Raw genomic sequence first — 18,754 nt, 5'->3', positions numbered from 1 at the left:
AAAAAGAAGAAGAAAAAGAAGAAAAATGTGGAATTCAAAAGCTTGCAAAAGGATGAATATTGAAAATGATCTTTGTGTATAATTGGGAAAAAATAAAATAAATTTTTAAAAAGAAGTCTATGTATCAGAAAGTTTGATCATATGAGAAATCAATGAGGTTGAGCACAGCTTTTGAAATCAGTGGGCCAGGATTCATCTCCTGGCCTAGGCATTAACTGTGTGAATATGAAAAGTCAATGTACCTCTCTGAACCTCTCTTTTTTCATCTGGAGTCTTTTTGACTCAAAAAGACTCCAGATGATTTAAAAAATATTTAAATATTAATACTAAAAAGTATTAAAATGGCTATGATAATATTTACACTAGTTATCTTACTTGATTGTTGTAAGCATAGGATTTAGTAAACCTAAAGCTCTTTAGGAATATGACCTATTGCTGTAATTTAATCCAACCCCCACCCTTAACATATGTAGAAACTGAGTCAGAGAGAGGTTCACAATGCTACATTTGGAAGGAACCTCAGAGGTAATTTAGTCCAACTGAGATTCAGGGAAGGTGTGATTTGCCCAAGATCATATAGATTTAGATGCCAGTGGTTGTGTTTGAATCTGAGTCCTTTGCACAGCCCTCTCTGTGGTATCACTCTTTGAGATGACTTGTCCATCATCACAGCAATGGTTAGTGACAGAGCAGAAGGCTGAACCCGGGTCTAATGGCTGCCAATTGTGGGCTATTTGTTCTGGGCCCCTCTGAGTTCCAGGAGACAGAAAGCTAGATGGAAGACCTAGGGGGCTGTCAGGGCTGTCAGCCCCAAATCCAACAGCCTATCTAATAATTATGATGACCCTTCATAAGAAAGGGAAAAAACCCCAGGCAAGCCTAACCCAACCCTAGCTCGCCCAACCCCATGGTGTCTACTAGAGGGTAAGAAGATTAAAGATTAACCCCTACCCCTCCCTAGTCTCTTGCCTCCACCCCTTAGGAAAGGCTAGGCCAAGAGCTCTGTAAATCCTCTCAGAGAAATATTTGAAATCTAGGAGGACAGATAGGGGGATCAGGGCAGAGGCAGAGGGGACAGAGAGGCAGGGTAGGAGGCCAAAGTGGCCAGTGGGAAGTGGACCCTTTTCTGATCAGGTAGCCTAAAGACAGGGAACTGGCCACTCTGGATAGGCAGGAGAGAATGCGCCTCTCCAAAGCCCTTGTCGACATGGAGATGGCCGATTACAGTGCTGCCCTGGACCCAGCCTACACCACTCTGGAATTTGAGAATGTGCAGGTGTTAACCATGGGCAATGGTAAGTCTGCCTGGAGGGGCCCTTGGGGAGAAGGGGAAGATGGTGTGCCCAAATGTGGGCAGCCACATACAGATGATAAAGATGTGTGTGGTGCTGTACAAATAAATAGAGGTATGAGTATAGGGGTTTTGTGTGGCTCTACCCAGGTCTAGAGGCATATGTACAGGTGCGTGTGTGTGTGTGTGTGTGTGTGTGTGGCTATGTGGTGGTATTATACATGGGTTAGCCTGACTAGATCTTTTCCCCTCACTAATCCTCATTTTCCTCAAATGTAAAATCTTGAAATTGAACCAGATTATCTCGATTATCAGCTCTATTAGTCTGTGATCTATGTGGAGAGAGGTACAGGTGCCGGGTCAGAAACTCTTATAGGATATAGTATAGTGGCAATCTCGATTGCCTCTTCATTTTTACTGAGTCCATTAGGCCCAGGCTTTGGCTTCCCTAGCTTCCTTCTAGTCCTTCCTCCTGCCGGAAGTCCTTCCGAATCCTTCTTAATTCTGATACTTTCCCTCTGTTGTGTGTCCAATTTATCCTGAAATGTTTTTATCATAGGTAGTTGTTTGCATGCTATCTCCCCCATTAGATTGAGAGGAGGGACTGTCTTTTGCTTTGTATCCTTGGTGCTTAGCACAGTATATAGTAGTTAGTAAATAGTATATAGTGTGAGCTTACTAAATACTTATTGGCTGTCGGACTGATTTGGTTGGAATCAGGGACCTGCCTTCTGACTCTGATAGTGGTCTGGGGCATCAGACCTATGTCTCCTACATTCCCCAGTTCAGGGAAGGGTGGGGCAACAAGGAAAGAAACTCAGGAACTTAGGGGAACAGGGTGTATTCCCAGAGAAGGTAATTGGGGGGGGGTGCCAGTATATTATACCTCTATGGATTAACCATAAGAGTGAAACTAGGAGAAAGATTTTTTGGCAAAATGGTTTCAAGACAAAGGAAATCACCTGGGTACTGTGTGTGTGTATATAGATTTATTTGTATTTGCACCCAATATTTTTTTAAGTAGCTTGCCCAAGGCCACACAGCTAGGTAATTATTAAGTGTCTGAGACGGGATTTGAACCCAGGTACTCCTGACTCCAGGGCCAGTGCTTTATCCACTGCGCCACCTAGCCGCCCCTGCATCCCATAATTTGTATATGTTCATGAGTTCTATTTTTAACTTAAATTGTGTACATGCTTATGACATTCTCACTTTGTCTGTCAGATTTCTGAGTGTCTCTGTTGCTGTTCCACCTATATGTGTGTGTGTGTGTGTGTGTATATATATATATGTATATATATATATATATATATACACATACACATATATTTCATAAAGAGACTTGGATTAAGTGGAAGGATTATTAGTTTTGGAATCACAGAATCTGTTCTGAAATCTTGGTTCTATCACTTACTACCTGTGTGACCTTGGGGGAGTCACTTTACTTTTTGATCTCAGTTTCTTCATCTCTAAAATGAAAGTGTCAGACTAGTTGACTGCTGAGGTTTTCCTTCCAGTTCTAGATTGAAGATCCTGGATGCTCTCAAACATGCATAGACAGAATGACCTGAGCCCTCTTCTAAAAGTGTACAGATCCTAGGATCTGAGATAATCAGAGATTTCTTTTAGCCCCAGACTGATCCAAGGAAAATAAAGCTTATTGGGTTCACTTTGAAGCTAGAAGTCGATGGGGCCATGAAATAGAAAGTTCCCAGGCATAGTAGCTTAATGATCTCTTTTATGGTGATCTCTGACCAAGAAAGTTTGATAACTGTGCAGTCAGAAGCTGGAGAAAAGTTTTGAGAAAAGTAAGCTGCTTGGATTAGGAAAAGAGCCCTGAACCAGTCCCAAATATGTTACAGATTGGCTGTGTGGCTAAGGGCAAGTCATTTTCCTTTTCTGTGCTGTTGTGTCCTCCTTTGTGACATGGTGATAATGAATGGCACCTCCATTATTCCCCTTCCCCCAAGAGGGATAATGGTGATCATATGATCATGAAAACTTTTGAGAAAGAAAATTCTGTTGAAATGTTGGAGAGCACAAACTGTCCCTGCACAGCCATTCTATCTCCTAATGAGAACACACCACTGGCCATGGCCCAAGGTCTGGTCCTTGCTAAGAGCAGTAAAGGAAAGCATTTTATAAATTGTTGAGCACCAAAGGAAAGTGTTCTACTGTTATGACTAAGGATGTCCAGGCTTTGGAATGCAGCTGTTAACCTGGAGCATCCAAGTCCTATTCCAAGGTCAATTAATCTGTTTTTGTCATGGACCTTTTTGGTACTCAGCTGAAGCTGAAATACTCCTTTTTAGAATGTTTTTCTTTTTTTCTTTTTTTTTTTTAAGGTTTTGTTTTGGGTTTTTTTGCAAAGCAATGGCGTTAAGTGGCTTGCCCAAGGCCACACAGCTAGGTAATTATTAAGTGTCTGAGGCCAGATTTGAACACAGGTACTCCTGACTCTAGGGCCAGTGCTCTATCAACTGCACCACCTAGCCGCCCCTAGAATGTTTTTCTTTATAAAATTCATAATGGAAGGAAATGCTAGTGAAGGTTAGTGAAAATAAAGATGTGATTTTTTTTTCCTATCCAAGTTCTTCATGGACCTTCAAGAGATTTGAGGGTCTGTAGATGCCAGTCACGAAGCCCTTTCCTAGAGGTTCTAGGAAGTCTTTGCTTCCTGCCTCTAGGGATGGGATGTTGTTAATGTGGGCCAGGCCCTGGCTGGATGGGTTCTAAGGCTTTACAGTGAATAAAGCACATGCCTCCCGGAAGCCTGGTAAGGCAAGAATCATTATTATTTCCTTTTTTAGATAAAGAAAAAGCCTCGGTGAGAGGAAGAGACTAGATTTAAATCATTCAACAGCAAAAAAGACTAAAACCTAAGTCTTTTGACTCCCAAGTCCAATGTCTTATTCACTGCCTTGATGCTTCTACTTCCTGTGGCTTCTATATGCTTTTTACTAGAGAAGTCTAGAGGAAGCTAATGAGCTAGGGCCAGGGTCAAGGGTCTGGACTCCCCAGTGATCTAGGTTATAGAAGAGAGAATCTGGGAGTTCAGATTGTTGTGTCTTTCTCTTACCACATTTTCCCCAAGGACCAAGAAGGCAGGTTCCATCCATGTCCTTTCTGCACAGGACCCATCCCCCACCTCAAGTGAAGCTGGACATGTGATTTAGGAAATACAAAACAACTCCTTCTGCCTAAACTAGGGAAACAGGAGTTTTCTATGTGGTCCAAAGAGCCCTGTACTGGACTTGAAGAACTCTGAGTTCTAGTTGTCACATTATGCTTGGCAAATGACTTCTCTCTTGGATCAGTTTCCTCATTTGTAAAATAAAGGGAATTGAAGAAAAAATTTATAATGGGATCCTACTAGAGGATCTCCAAGATGTCATTGCAGTTTAGTTCTGTGTTCTAAGGGCCCTTTCAGTACTAAGATTTTGTATTTCATAGGCTAAAGATATAGACGACTATATAGGACCTTAGTGGCCAATATGTTCAACTCTTTAGGACCATAAATAATAATAATAATAATATCATCTATATAAATAACAATAATATCATTAAATTACAGTTATTATGTGCTAAACATTTTACATTTATTATCTCACTTGATCCTTACAACAACCCTGGCAAATAGGTGCTATTATTATATCTATTTTATAGATGGAGAAACTGAGGCAGAGGTTAAGTAATTTCCCAAGGTCACACAGCTAGAAATTTGGATTTGTATGCTATTCTATCTGACTCTTAGCCTTGTACCATCTAACTGCTCTAGACCTGAGAGGGACCATAGATGACATCTAGTCCAAACCCCTCATTGTAGAGATGAAGAAACTTAGATCTAGAGATAGATCTAGTGATCTATCCAAAATAGCACAGATAAATAGAGGTGGAACTAGAATTTGAACCCAGGTCTTTTGACTCAAAAGCTAGCAGACCTTCCATTATGCCACACTGCTCTTCAAGCTTGGAAGATTTAAAGTTCTAGTATTTTAGAGTGGTTTGCTTGCCCTGTGTGTGGAAGGGGAAAGACCTAAAGCAACTTGGAGTTGTTTTCCTTCCTGCTCCTCCCTTTTTCCTTCCTCTTTCTCCCTCCTCCAGATTCACTCCTATCCTGGTGCCTTCCAAAGTTTAGAGCTGGGGAAGATTTTCCCCCAACTTCACTTGCATCCATCCAAGACCTCTGCTCTGAGGTCTCGTGGGAGGAAATCCAAGCCCCCCCCCCAACCCCCCAAGCCCCAGAACATTAGAGAAAAGTTGACCCTTCTCGACTTTCCAGCCTTAGCTTCCAGGGCTGCCTGGCCTTTCTGCACCCAGAACCCAAATAAAACATCTTGTATCTGACCAGGTCTCTTTGATGTCTGTCTAATTAGACTAGTTGGGGGAGGAGAGAGGGAAGATCCTACATTCCCCCCTGAATGTGAGAGGGAGAAGAGGGCAAGTAAAGGAGAAAGGACACAGAGTTTAACAATTACCGTGCCTTGGGCAATAATTCACAGTGCAGGTAGGTAGGGAGGGCAGCTGTGGGGCCCTTGGGTCTCATCTCATGGGGGAGTCAGAACATCAACCCATCCAAGCTGAAATGAGAAGATTCCTTCTCTATTTGCAGCATGTGGCCTGGAGTTTGACTGAGAGCTGAAATAATAATAATAATATATATATATATTATAATACCCCCATAGAATACTGGAGCTAGCAGGTATATGGAGTTCATCTCATCAAAATCTGCTGAGAAGATATTGAATGGGGTAAGGGAACATGTCTGGTTGTTCATAGACCTGGGGCTTGAATCTTAGATTTCAAAGACTCTGCTACATCATGCTGTCTTCACACATAAATAACCATTTATCTATGAATAGGACCTGTTTCCTTTTCCAAAGTATATTTCCCATCAGGACAGGAATTATACTGGAGGCCCAATAAGTTAACTCTGTTGTAAGGGGAGGTGAGCAGAGGTAGGAAGTTCAGTAATTTGATTATGGGCAAGTCACATAATCTTTATGAATCTCAGTTTTATCATCTGCAAAAATGGGACTTTTTACATTTACACAATCTCCTTCACAGGGTGGTTGTGAAGGGAAATACTTTATCAATCTGTAAGCACTATATAAATGAGAGTCATCATCACAATCATCACTATCAGTCTAAGTTCCCTCCCTGGGGTATCAGTCCCTAGTCTTTAGAGTAACTGAGTTCTCAGTCAAAGAGAACTGACTTCAAGCTGGATTCTAGAACAATGACTAGAAATTCCTAACTCATCCTTATGTCCCAAGCATATGTCCTAGATTAAAGGTCTGCAAACTTTTTTTTCAAGTAACAGAACCTCTAGCTTGACATTTATGAAGTTGTATTGTTCTATTCCTCCTTTGTGCTTGAGAACCAATGAATTGCTATAGGGGGAATAAGCATCATTTTTTAACAGAAAAGAATTTGTTTTAGACATTCTTACACAAGAATCATTCATGGAAAATGTAAGTTTACAGAGATAACAAAAGCTTAAGTCTCCTTGCACATTAGCTCCACAGAATCCTGGGGAACTTCCACCATTATCTACATCTCCCCCTTCCCAGTGCTCAGAGGCTTTTTTGGAAACTTAGGGGGCTTCCACGGAACTCTAACAAGCTTCCCTGGGACTCCAGGAAGGATTGAGTAAATCCTCCCTGTGATCATCTCCACCTAAATTTGAGTCTAAATTTGAAATAACCCCAAGGTATATCTAGAAACTCTCTAGTTCCTTAACCTTTTGACCTCTTCTTGGTGGGAGTGGGGTGTCGGACCTACATGTTCATGGTCTTCTCTCCTGGAATCAATTTAAGGCTGAATCCCAGGTGACTTCTTGGGGATAGAGAGAATCCTGTTTTGGGGGGAAATTAATGAGGGGAAGCCTGCTCTCCACATCAGAATCAGCCTCAGACTACCATGCCTTGCCCATACTGGCCTACCAGAGAATCTGTTTGGCCTATATATACCTTTTTGGCAGTTGGACACAGTTGCCCTGAGATAGAGGATCAAAACTCTTATTCATTTATTTACCTCCCCACTAGAGGCTACTATTGGGTCTGGGGTTCTCAGGCTAATAGCCCCAACCCAGTGGGAGCTAGGAGACCCAGTTTTTTAAAAATCATAATACCTTGGGGCAGCTAGGTGGCGTAATGGATAGAGCATCTGGCCCTGGAGTCAGGAGGATCTGAGTTCAAATCCAACCTCAGACACTTAATAATTACATAACTGTATGACCTTGGGCAAGTCACTCAACCCCATTGCCTTGCAAAAACCAAAATAAAAAAAATGATATTGCCTTGAGACTACAGTGGTTGCTTCTGAGGCCTAGAGTCTCCTGTGCTGAAGAAGACCCCAGAGTAGGTATTTAGTAAGAGGGAGGGTTCTGGGAAAGGTCAATCTTAGAAGTAGTTTCATTCTGTCCAACTGTTGCTGGTTTTTCACCTTGTTGAACTGCCATTTCCTTTCTTTGCCGTGAAATCATCCCTTGGGTGTCACAAATAGTAGGATGCAGTGGAAAGAACTTGGATGGGGAATCAAAAGTTTTGGGTTCTAGTCTTGATTTTTGCCCATTTGTGAATTTGTCAGACAAGTCATTTCTTTTCTCTGGTTCTTAATGTCCTCTGTAAAGTAAAGAGGTCAAACTATATGTTCTTAAGGGTTTTTCTAGCTCTAAGTACTATCAATCCCTAAGATGCTTTCCAGTGTATACATCCTAATTTTCATGTCCATTTTTCTCCCTTTCCCCCATCAGCTGTGAGTCTTCTCTAGCTAAGTAGATAGAAGAGACCTGATATATTCCCCTGGCAGGGGAACGGTCTAGAAAAGATTTCTGGACTTGGTAGCAGAAGATTTCAGGATGAGTTCAGTTCTGACACTTGTTATGTATCTGACACTTGTGTGATAGTTTAGTTTTCTTATCTGTAAAATGGAGCAATACCTTGTTGCATTATAAATTATAAAAGCTTCAGAAATGTGTGCTACTGGGGTGGCTAGGTGGCGTAGTGGATAAAACACCGGCCCTGGAATCAGGAGTACCTGGGTTCAAATCTGGTCTCAGACACTTAATAATTACTTAGCTGTGTGGCCTTGAGCAAACCACTGAACCCCATTTGCCTTGCAAAAAAAAAAACCTAAAAAAAAAAATAAGTGTGTGCTACTATGATCTGGATCCCTCCCCTAAGAGTTGTTATTTTGCAGGTAGTGTCCCCCTGGAATTGCTTTGCAGATTTGACCTAAACTTGTTAGTAACTGTAAATAGATCTTTACTCACTTCATGATAGAACTAAGTCAAATTAAAGTCTCCCAGAGGGAAAGTTATTGATAATAGCTCATATTCCTATAACCCTTTAAGGTTTATAATGTATTTCTTCATTGATACTGTGTACTAGTATATTGTTGTCTGAATTTTATGGATGAGGAAATTAAGACATAGAGAGGGCAAGAGATCTGCCCAAAGTCACACAGATAATATTGGTAACAGGACTCAAACTTGGATTTTCTGACTTTTAAACTTCCTTCCTTCCTTCCACTTCCACCCCAGCCCAGTATCACTCATCTATCTTTGTGCTCTCTGTCTCTCTCCCTGCACAGATGCATCTCCATCTGAAGGTGTCAATCTCAATGCCTCCAGTAGCCTGGGTGTCAGTCCTATGTGTGCCATCTGTGGGGACCGTGCCACAGGCAAGCATTATGGGGCCTCCAGCTGTGATGGCTGTAAGGGCTTCTTCCGCAGGAGTGTGAGGAAGAACCATATGTACTCATGCAGGTGAGCAAAGGACAGGAAGGAACCTGGGAATCCCTTCTGCCCATGTTATCGGTTAGAGTTCTGGAGTAGGAAACAGGAGGGTATGGGTTTAAATGCTGTTCCTGATGCTTATTACCCCTGTAACCAAGGGTGAGTGAGGTAACCTTCCTGTTCTTCAGTTTCCTTATGTATAAAATGGCAATAATAATAATAAACCCTAACCCATAGTGTTGTTGTAAGCCAGATATGTTTCAAGGCCTGTCTTTGACCCTAAGCAAATCACTCAACTTCTCTAGTAACTCCTTAAGACTATGATTTTCAGAAAAAATAAATGTACCAACCTACATTGGTAGAGGGAGTTTCCCACATCTGGGAATTTTCTGTGCTAATGAAACACAAGTCCAGTCCATATATGCGTCCACCAACATTACTACCACCACCATCATCATTATCATAATTATTGATTAATGATGATGTTTACAATTCAGGATCAGGTCATCACCACTAGAAATTACAGAGGATTTGGATATAAGAAGCTCAGATTTATTGATAAATACAAGAAAATTATAAGAATTGCATATACAGCATTTCAGACTATGAAAGTTTAACACCTGCTGAATACTTAACAACACATAACCTCTTGACCAGAACTATATATTCAAGAAGTTTATTACCTATTGTAGATGTGATAAGTCCCTCTACTCTAAAATATCCTGGAGAACACAACCAGTAAACTGCAGTGGTCATTATCTCAGGCCAAGCTTTTGTCCTCAATTACTTAGACATCATATTGATGCATAAAAAACCAAAACAAAATAAAAAATCCAACATTTTCTGTAGATGTCTCCATACCAAATATGATCATCTCCAAGTTTCATAGAATGATATATTTCCAAAGCACTGGAACTCACAATTATGTGGGAACAGGATGAGAAGCATATAATCTTTGTTGTCCCAGATGCTATAGAAGGTATACCAACCAAGGATGCTTACAGCAATCAGTTTTCCTGCCTATTCCACAGTCTGCAGGACATTAAACTTAAAGGCATATGGTTGTGACTTGTCCCAGATCCCTTTCTAGCTAAACTCCAACAAGAAAGATGAAAAGAACACTGTTTCAGCAATCATTTGCTTTATAGCTCTTAACATTCAGTTCCCTTCTGGTCCTAAAGAATGCTTCTCATGGGCGGCTAGGTGGCATAGTGAATAAAGCACCAGCCCTGGAGTCAGGAGTACCTGGGTTCAAGTCCGGTCTCAGACACTTAATTACCTAGCTATGTGGCCTTGGGCAAGCCACTTAACCCTGTTTGCCTTGCAAAAACCTAAAAAAAAAAATGCTACTCATAAAAATGACTGATATTTACATGGAACTTTCAAAAATCTGTATCATTTCAGTCTCATGGCAACCCTAACCCACTTCCCTGCCTTTAAGTATGGTCTCTAAGTACATAACTTTCATAAAAAAAGGGTCTCTACCCCAAAGCTCCAGTCTTACAGTTAGAACTTCCTACTGGTTACCTCTACCTGGATATCCTACTTATTCTTCAAAATCAATACTTCTAAAGCAAGACTCATCATCTTCTCCTCCCAGCTCTCAAATGCTCTTCCCTCTAATATCCCTATTTTCTGTTGATTTTATTACTACTAGTCTCTATTTGCCCAGGCTCAAAATTTCAGTTATCTTTGACACATCTGCCCCTATAAAATCTCCCATGTTCATGTTTTTCTCTTGTCTAATAGAGTTATCAACCTAATTTGGTCTTTCACTACCACTTACCTGGATTGCTGTTTCTTGACTATTCTCCCAGCCTCTAATCTGCCTTCTCTTTGATCAATCTTTCACACAATGTTTAGGCAACCTTCCTACACAGTGCTCTGATTATGTCATTCCTCTGGTCAAAAATCTTCAGCAGGTTCCCATTGCCTCCCAAATAAAATATAAACTGCTTATTCTAGTATTCAATGTCCCTGACAAACTTGATCCAACCCACCTGTTTGACCTTACTCTCTACTCCCCTATATTTTAGGAAAACTGAACTACCATCCACCCCCATTCCAACATCTTCTTATCCTACCCCATTGTTTTATGCCATTCCAGCTGAATGTCCTTGAGGGCAGAAACTATTTCATTTGTGTCTTGTACCCCTACCCAGCCTTTAGCAGAATACCTCACACATATGGGAGTTTAAGAAATGTTTGTTGAATCAAATTGAATTTGTTCATTTCACTCTCCAGACTAAAATAGAGTCCTCTTGCAGTTCCATCAACTGAAACCATCCTTTCTTTCAAGGTCCAGCTTGGAATCCAGCTTGTCCATGAAGCCTTCTTGGACTCCTCCCGCTGAAATTTTGTCCTAGCCCCTTGCCTATGTCCTGTTTCACTAATGGCCTACTGATTTTTATACTGGTTGGTTGAATATATGACTTACCCTATATTAGTGGTAAGCTCAGAATCACAGAATGTCTGGAAAGGTTTTTAGAGGTTATCTAGACCAACCTATATCTGACCTCCCCATCCACATACCTGACCAGTGCTCATCCAGACTTCTTTTGAAGGCCTCTAAGAATGGGAAACCCATTACTTTCCAAGGTATTATTCTTACTGTTAGATGTCTAAGCACAAATCTATCTTTCTGCAATTCCACCCACCCACCACATTGATTCTAGTTCTTCCCAGGGGACCAAGCAAGACAATTATGATCCTGCTTTCACATAACAATCTTTAGAATGCTCCCCATTAGTAACTGAAATATGAACTTCTTATCCTGGCATTTGATGTCCTCCTGAGTCTTTCTTCTTCATACTATTCTCCTTTGTGTGTCCAGTGTTCTAGTCTCTATTCCCTTGTTTCATGACTCTTTGAAAGCAGAAGTTTCATATTGCTTATATATGTTTTCACTGGACTGACCCCAAGGTTGTAGATGTAGTGGGTACTTAATATCTGTTGAATGGCATGGAATTGAATTTCCATTTTCTCTCACTCCTCCTACTTTCCCCTCCTCCAAACTCCCACCCAGGTTTAGCCGCCAGTGTGTGGTAGACAAGGACAAGAGGAATCAGTGTCGTTACTGCAGGCTGAAGAAGTGCTTCCGGGCAGGAATGAAGAAGGAAGGTGAGCTCAGGCCACCCCATCATCCACTCTTTGGGGGCAGAGCCATGATTTTATGACTTGGCCAGTGGCCCTGGGTTGAGAACAAAAAGGGCAAGCTAATGGTGGAGAAGAGGGCGGGACCTTGGTCTTGAAATAGAATTGAAGAGATAACTGGCTTGTCCTTCCCCTTCCAATCACAGACTCACCCAGCCAAGGGTGTGGAAAGGACTGGGTGATTGAGTTTCCTCCAGAGAACTTGGAAAAGGTGGGGCCATTTCACACAATTTGCATTTCTCTAGATCCTCCCTCTCCCTTCTCCTTTCCCAGTCTCATTTATGCTCCCCAGGGAAGGTAAAATGGAAAGATTAATACTTATTTTGCCCCTTCACTCATTGTGTGACCTTGGGTGAATCACTTTTCTAGGCTGTAAAAAAAAAATTGCATTGGATGAGATCTGAAGTTCTTAATCTTTTTAATATGTGTCTTGGAAACCTTTTGTAGTCTGGTAAACCTATGGACCCCTTCTCAGAATAATGTTTTTAAATGCCTATAGTAAAATATCTAAGATTACATAAGAAATCAAATGTACTGAAATACAATTATAAAAAACAAATTTAAAACAAGTTCATGGACCTCAGGGTAAGAAGCCCTGGACTAGACAGTCTCAAAGTTACCATCTGTTTCTGATATTCTGTGATATATGACATAGTCTATGACTATGACATTTGTCCATAGTTCCAATGTAAAGTTGCTTCTCCACTTTGGGCTTCAGTTTCCTCAGCTTTAAATTCCATGGTCTGTTCTCTTATCCCACCCTGGATACCCTTCCCCATATGCATAATAGATAAAGTTAGGAAGCTGTCCATAATAGCTACTTTATATGTATTTTTATTAAATTAATTAATTTTAGGATTATAGATTTAGTGCTGGAAAGGATCTTAGAAGTCATCTTGTCCAAACCACTCCTTTTTCAGATGAAGAAACTGAGCCCTGGAGAAATGAAACAACTAGTCCAAGTCCATGTTAGCAGGCAAAAGCAGGAATCAAACCCACATCCTCTGACTTCATATTTGGCAGTCTTTCCACTGCCTTAATTTCCATACTGCCTTAATTTTACAATGTTTCCAGTGAAATATCATTCAGTGAGCTTTAAATATCCCATTCCCACTCATCCTGCAGCTCTGGGATTAGTTCTCTACTGTCATATGTAAACACACACACACACACACACAGAGTTGACTTTTCACAAAGCTGTGAAAACTTTTCTTTAGAGTCTGTCCTCTTTCTCTCTTAGTCCTTACCCTTTCTCTCAGATACCTTGATCTTCTCTAGCCATTGGCTCTGTGTCCTATTCTAATAGGGTGTTGTTCTTAGCTCATTGCCCCCAGTGCTTCTCAAGGATATTTTCATTTTAATAAAAATGGGGTTTTTTCAAGATTAAATTTCAGGCATTATATCAAGCAGAAGAGCATTTTTAAAAATAGAAATACTCATATATCTTTATGCCAAGTAAAGTCATAGCATATTGGCACTGAAGAGTCTTTAGGGGTCTTTTAATTGAGTGACCTTTCTCAATTTATAGGTAAGGACACTGAGGCACAGCAAGGGGAAGGGACTTCTCTAAATCACAGAGTAAGACTATCTAGAACTAGAACTCAGAATCCTGGTTCCCAGTCCTAGGAGTCCTTTTCTTTTATACTGTCATCTCTTTGCATACACTTGTTTAACAGATTATCCATATTCATGACTTTCGAGAGAATCTCTCTCCTTTCCTTGATTTTTATGGTAATCATGGTTCTTCTTGTCACATAGTTCTAGAATTGTAGGATACCCTACTACCCATCATTCAAGGATTACCCTATGTGTAGACTAATGTAGACTATATGCATACTCTTATCCAGGAGCAGCATGTCTCAAGCTTCTTAAGAAAGCTAATGGAAGAGGGATGAGATTTCCAATTGTTGGAGATAGCTTGTTGTCTACTTGTCAGAAGAAACAACTATGTCTACCAGGCCAGTGGGAGATATATCTGATACTACTGACTGATGGCCATGCATAGTTGGGGAGGGCTGGCTGGTAACACATTAGTGTAGGTTGAGAAGTTTTGTAGGTTATTTACAAGGTTGGGATAACTCTTTTGTAGAGGCACACACAACAGTTAATGTGACAGTGGGCTCAGGTTACTTATTGTCACTTTGGGTAAGTCAAGGTATTGGTGTTTCCACTGAGCTGCTACGAAATACTTCCATAATAGCACCTAGCTTCCTTTTTCCTTCCTGTGGAAGCATCCAAAGATTTCCTTGGGTAGTTTATTCATTGATTTAAGAAAGTCATTTATTTGGGACTTCTAGTCATTTAGGATCTTTTCCTGGTGGTCATGTGAGAAAGAGTATTTGGAAATAGAAACCTCAGAAGTGGAGAGAATGAAATAATCTGAGTAGTCCCCAGAGCACAGTAGACTCAACAAGTTACCAATGATCCTTCATTTGGAATACTGGAGTCACAAGACTTTAATCACAATATCTTTTTATGTTTATTTTATTTTTTAAATTACATTCAAAGACAGTTTTAAGCATTCATCTTTTTGTAAACATTTGAGTTCCCTTTGAGTCACCCTTTTCTCCCTCCCTTTTCCCCATGGCAGTGATCAATCTTATATAGGTTGCACATGTACAATTGTGTTTAACATATTTCAGCATTAGCCATGTTGTGAACAAAGAATTAGAACTGGGGGGGGGGGATAATGTATCTCAATATTTTCTAATGATTCTGCCACCTAACCTTTTTCCCCTTATCCAGAATGAAAAGTCAGTCAACAAACATTTATTAAGCCTTATTATGAGCCGGGTATTGTGCAAGCAAGCACAGAGGAAATAAAAAAAGGAAAGAAAAGAAAAACCACAATCCTTGGGGTTTGGGTTGATTTGTCTGATTTCTTCTGTCTTTCTATTGGTCCTTTATGGCTGGGACAGCCTCTGATGGTCCTGATGGGACATTTGCCGCCATGCCTACCATGTATCAAGTGTTGGGGATTCAAAGAAAGGTAAAATATAGTGTCTGCCTTCTGGTATTTACATTCTAACAAGGAAGACAGCATAGAAATAAATGCATCAAAGATATAGAGTAAATGGAAGCTAATCTTTGAGGGAAGACTTTAGCAGATTGTGAGACAATAATACTTCCTTGGAGAATACCCCAGGGAGCTAAGTTTTTCAGTTCAAGAGAGGGTGAAATTTTCCTTACTACTAGAAAAAGGAGAAACTTCTGCCAGGGTCCCAACCTCTAGATTCTTAGAGAATTCCCTGATCTTCTGAGTTCAATCCAGAGACAGCTGGATCCCAGGATTAGGGAAGAATAAGATAATAATAACTTGTATCCCAATAATGCTTTAACATTTACAAAATACTCTTCTTAAAGCTACTGTGTGAGGTAGATAGTACAAATGCATTGTCTCCATTTTACAAATGGGTCTACACTTGGCCGAGTAGGGCAAGTGATTTGCCCGTGATCATACACCACTAATCATAACTGGAGTCAGTATTAGGAGGGCCCAGGTGTCTTGACCCCAAGTTCAGAGTCCCATTAATTTTGCCCCTAGGAAAGCACTATAGAATAGTGGATAGAGTCAGAGGACTTGGGTTCAGATTCTGCTTCTGACACCTATAATCCATGACCTTGAACAAGTAATTCCCCCTCTTTGAATCTGTTTCCTCATCTGTAATATGAGCGAATTTGTTAAGATCTCTTCGAAGATCCACTCTAGCTCTGATGAGAGTTTGAATAAAGAAGCAAAAGAGATGGTTAAATGGGAGGGCTAGGAAAATCTTAGGCTCCCACATGACCGTTGGGACATACAGACTCTGGGAAATCTAGGCTCATCCTCTGCCCCAGCTCTGCCCCTGGTCTGTTAATATTCAATAGAAGTTACATTAGGTCCACGACCTGGCTAATACTGAGTAAACATTTGGAAAACATCATTCCGTGACTGAACTCGAGCCCGGTACTGATAACGTGGAGCCTGACCTTGAGGGGGCCTATTTACAGCTGCTGACAGCAGGCCTTTCATCCCAACAACGGGTTTAGCTGCTCCCTTGCTCAGACTTAGTTAGACTGTCCTGGAAAGAATGCCAGCCCCCTGTTGTTCAAGCTGCTGTGATTAGGACTACAGGCAGTAAGCAATCAGCTATGGGGGGAAACAATGTCCCTCTTTTTTGTTGATCAGAGAAGAGATAGCCCTAGGTAAAAAATTTCCAGTGGCAAAGAGACATGAGAATTCTCCCCAGAAGGTTGGAGGAAATGATTTCTTGCCATGAGAAGGAGGTTCTCTTTAACATCTTTGTAGGACAAATCTGCCACTTCTAGATGGGGTCTCAGTTTTCTCACCTATTAAATATCTATTAAACATATATTAAATATGTATTAAAATTGGATGAAGTTCTCCCCTGGCTCTGACATTCTGAATTCTAGGTTCCATCCAGCCTGACAATCTGTTTTTTAAGGTTTTACCAGTTCTAACATTCTGTATTCTAGGGTCCCTTCCAGCTCTGTCAAACTGGGTTCTAAGTCCCTCTCAGCTCTAGAAATCTGTGTTCTAAGGTTCCTCTAACATTCTCTATCTTATGATCCATTCCTGCTCTGACACTCTATGTTCCAAGGTTCCTTTCAGCTTTAACATTCCATGTTCTAAGGTCCCTTCCTGCTCCGACTATTTGGTTCCTACTAGGACCGACATTCTGTGTTCTAAGATTCCCCCCTGCTCTGATATTCTCTGCTCTAAGGTCCCTTCCAACTCAGACATTCTCTATCAGTATATATATATTTACTGCTCTAAATCAGTCAATACCATAGATTGAGCAACCAAATGCAGAGTCATCATATGGGATAATATACTAAAAGTCTTAATGTAATTTTAAAATAATAAGCTTTTAAGACACACTGTAGATGTATGTCAGAAGTGCCAAATAAATGCTAACTATAACAATAATAATAATAATGATGATGATGTTTACCCATTTGTAAATATATAAGCATCTAGAGAAAAAAAGAAATATAGAATTAGAGCTGAAATAGAAATTAACAGTCATAAGCTCAGAGATTGTCAGAACTAGAAGGGAACTTAGAGGTCATCTTGTTGAAATTCCTTTTACAGATGGAGAAACTGAGGTCCAAAGATGAAAAATGATCTACCCAAGATGACAAATAGCAAATGATAAAGCTGAGATTAGAACTTAGTTTTCCTGAGTATTAATCCAATACTGTTTCCCCTATAGTAAGCTAGAACTCACTTTCAAACTTCAAGCCATTCAGAGATTAAAATGTCTCTTGGATGCCATTTGTATCATGAATTCTTATGATAGCCTAGTAAAGTTCATTCCAGAGCAAAGTTTTTGAATACATAAAATTAAATACTTTTGTGTACAAAGGAAACCAATTATACTGAAATAAAATTATCAAAATATTTTTAAAACACAAGTTCATGGACCCCAAGTTGAGTCCCTACCCTAGAAGAATATCAAGGTGAAAAGGAACCTTGTATCCTGCCTAAATAAATGTTTGCTGAATGGAAATAAATGCAGGAATCCTTTTTATAATATCCTTGAGAAGTCAGTCAATTTTTAAACATTCATTATCATCTATTAAGATCCAGGCTAGGCTAAGTGGGGATACTAAGAAAAGTTAAAAGATAGCTTCTGTCCTCAGGGAGCTTACAGTCTAATTAATAGGAGAGGGCAACATGCAAACAACTATGTACATTCTACTAACTGCCACTACTAGTTCTAAGCAAGGAAGAAAACATCAACCAACAAATGATCAGTGGTGTGAGCTGTGCAGTTGTGTTTATTATAGTAAGGGGTATGCAAGCCATATAAGCTATATTCAGAGTATCTTGGAAATAATCAGTGGGAAGGGGATTGAGAAAGGCTTCTTGTTAGAATGTAATATTTTATCTGGGACTTGAAGGGAGCCAGGGAAGCTGGAGACAGAGATGAGAAGGGGAGAACTTTCCAGGTATGGAGGTCAGTTGGAAAAAGTCATGGATTTTGGGGCATGGCATGTTATATGCAAAGAATAGCAACTAGATTGTTGGAGCTGGGGCCTAGACATCAGGAGCAGAGTGTTAAGACTGGAAAGTCAGGAAGGGGCCAGGTTGTCAAGGGCTTTTTTATATTTGATCCTGGAGGTAGTCAGGAACCATTGGAGTTTCTTGAGTAAGGAAGTAATTGCAAAAGTGGTTGTCTAGCCTTTGCTAGACCACTTCCAGTGTCAAAGACCCTACTACCTATTGAGGTTACCCATTCCATTTTTGAATAACTCTTCTGTATATTGACCCAGATTCTGTCTCCCTAGAAACTCCCTCTATTACTCCTCATTCTACCCTCTGGGATCAAATAGAACAAAGAGAATTCTTTCCCATGATACTTCTTTAAATAGTTGAAGACTGGGATTATGTGTCTCTCCATTCCCCCTTATCAGCCCCAAATCTTCTTTAATCCTAAAGGCAGCTAAATGGTCTGGATAGTATGCTGGTCCTGGAGGAAGGAAGTGCCCAAAGGTACTAACTAACTGCATGTCCCACTAACTGGGCAAATCACTTAGCCTCTTGCTGTCTCAGTTTCCTCAAC

At 40.5% G+C, this 18,754-nt stretch overlaps 1 protein-coding gene across 2 annotated transcripts in view; it reads left to right on the top strand.

Annotated features, from left to right (window-relative positions):
* The first annotated feature begins 1,010 nt into the window (after positions 1-1,010).
* Positions 1,011-18,754, top strand: part of HNF4A (hepatocyte nuclear factor 4 alpha) — a 47,191-nt gene continuing 29,447 nt past the window's right edge. Inside the window, exons 1-3 of one of the 2 annotated variants that reach the window (XM_074210132.1) lie at positions 1,011-1,295; positions 8,888-9,062; positions 12,058-12,152. In XM_074210132.1, the coding sequence (XP_074066233.1) occupies positions 1,181-1,295; positions 8,888-9,062; positions 12,058-12,152 (385 nt within the window). In that variant the 5' untranslated portion in view covers positions 1,011-1,180. The remainder of the gene's footprint in view (positions 1,296-8,887; positions 9,063-12,057; positions 12,153-18,754) is intronic. The other variant, XM_074210131.1, reaches the window with a different exon arrangement.

The sequence above is a fragment of the Macrotis lagotis genome, chromosome 1, assembly GCF_037893015.1.
Source record: "Macrotis lagotis isolate mMagLag1 chromosome 1, bilby.v1.9.chrom.fasta, whole genome shotgun sequence".
Lineage (NCBI taxonomy): Eukaryota > Metazoa > Chordata > Mammalia > Peramelemorphia > Peramelidae > Macrotis > Macrotis lagotis.
The sequence above is the reverse complement of the archived record's forward strand: the minus strand, read 5'-3'. Positions and strand labels throughout refer to the sequence as shown.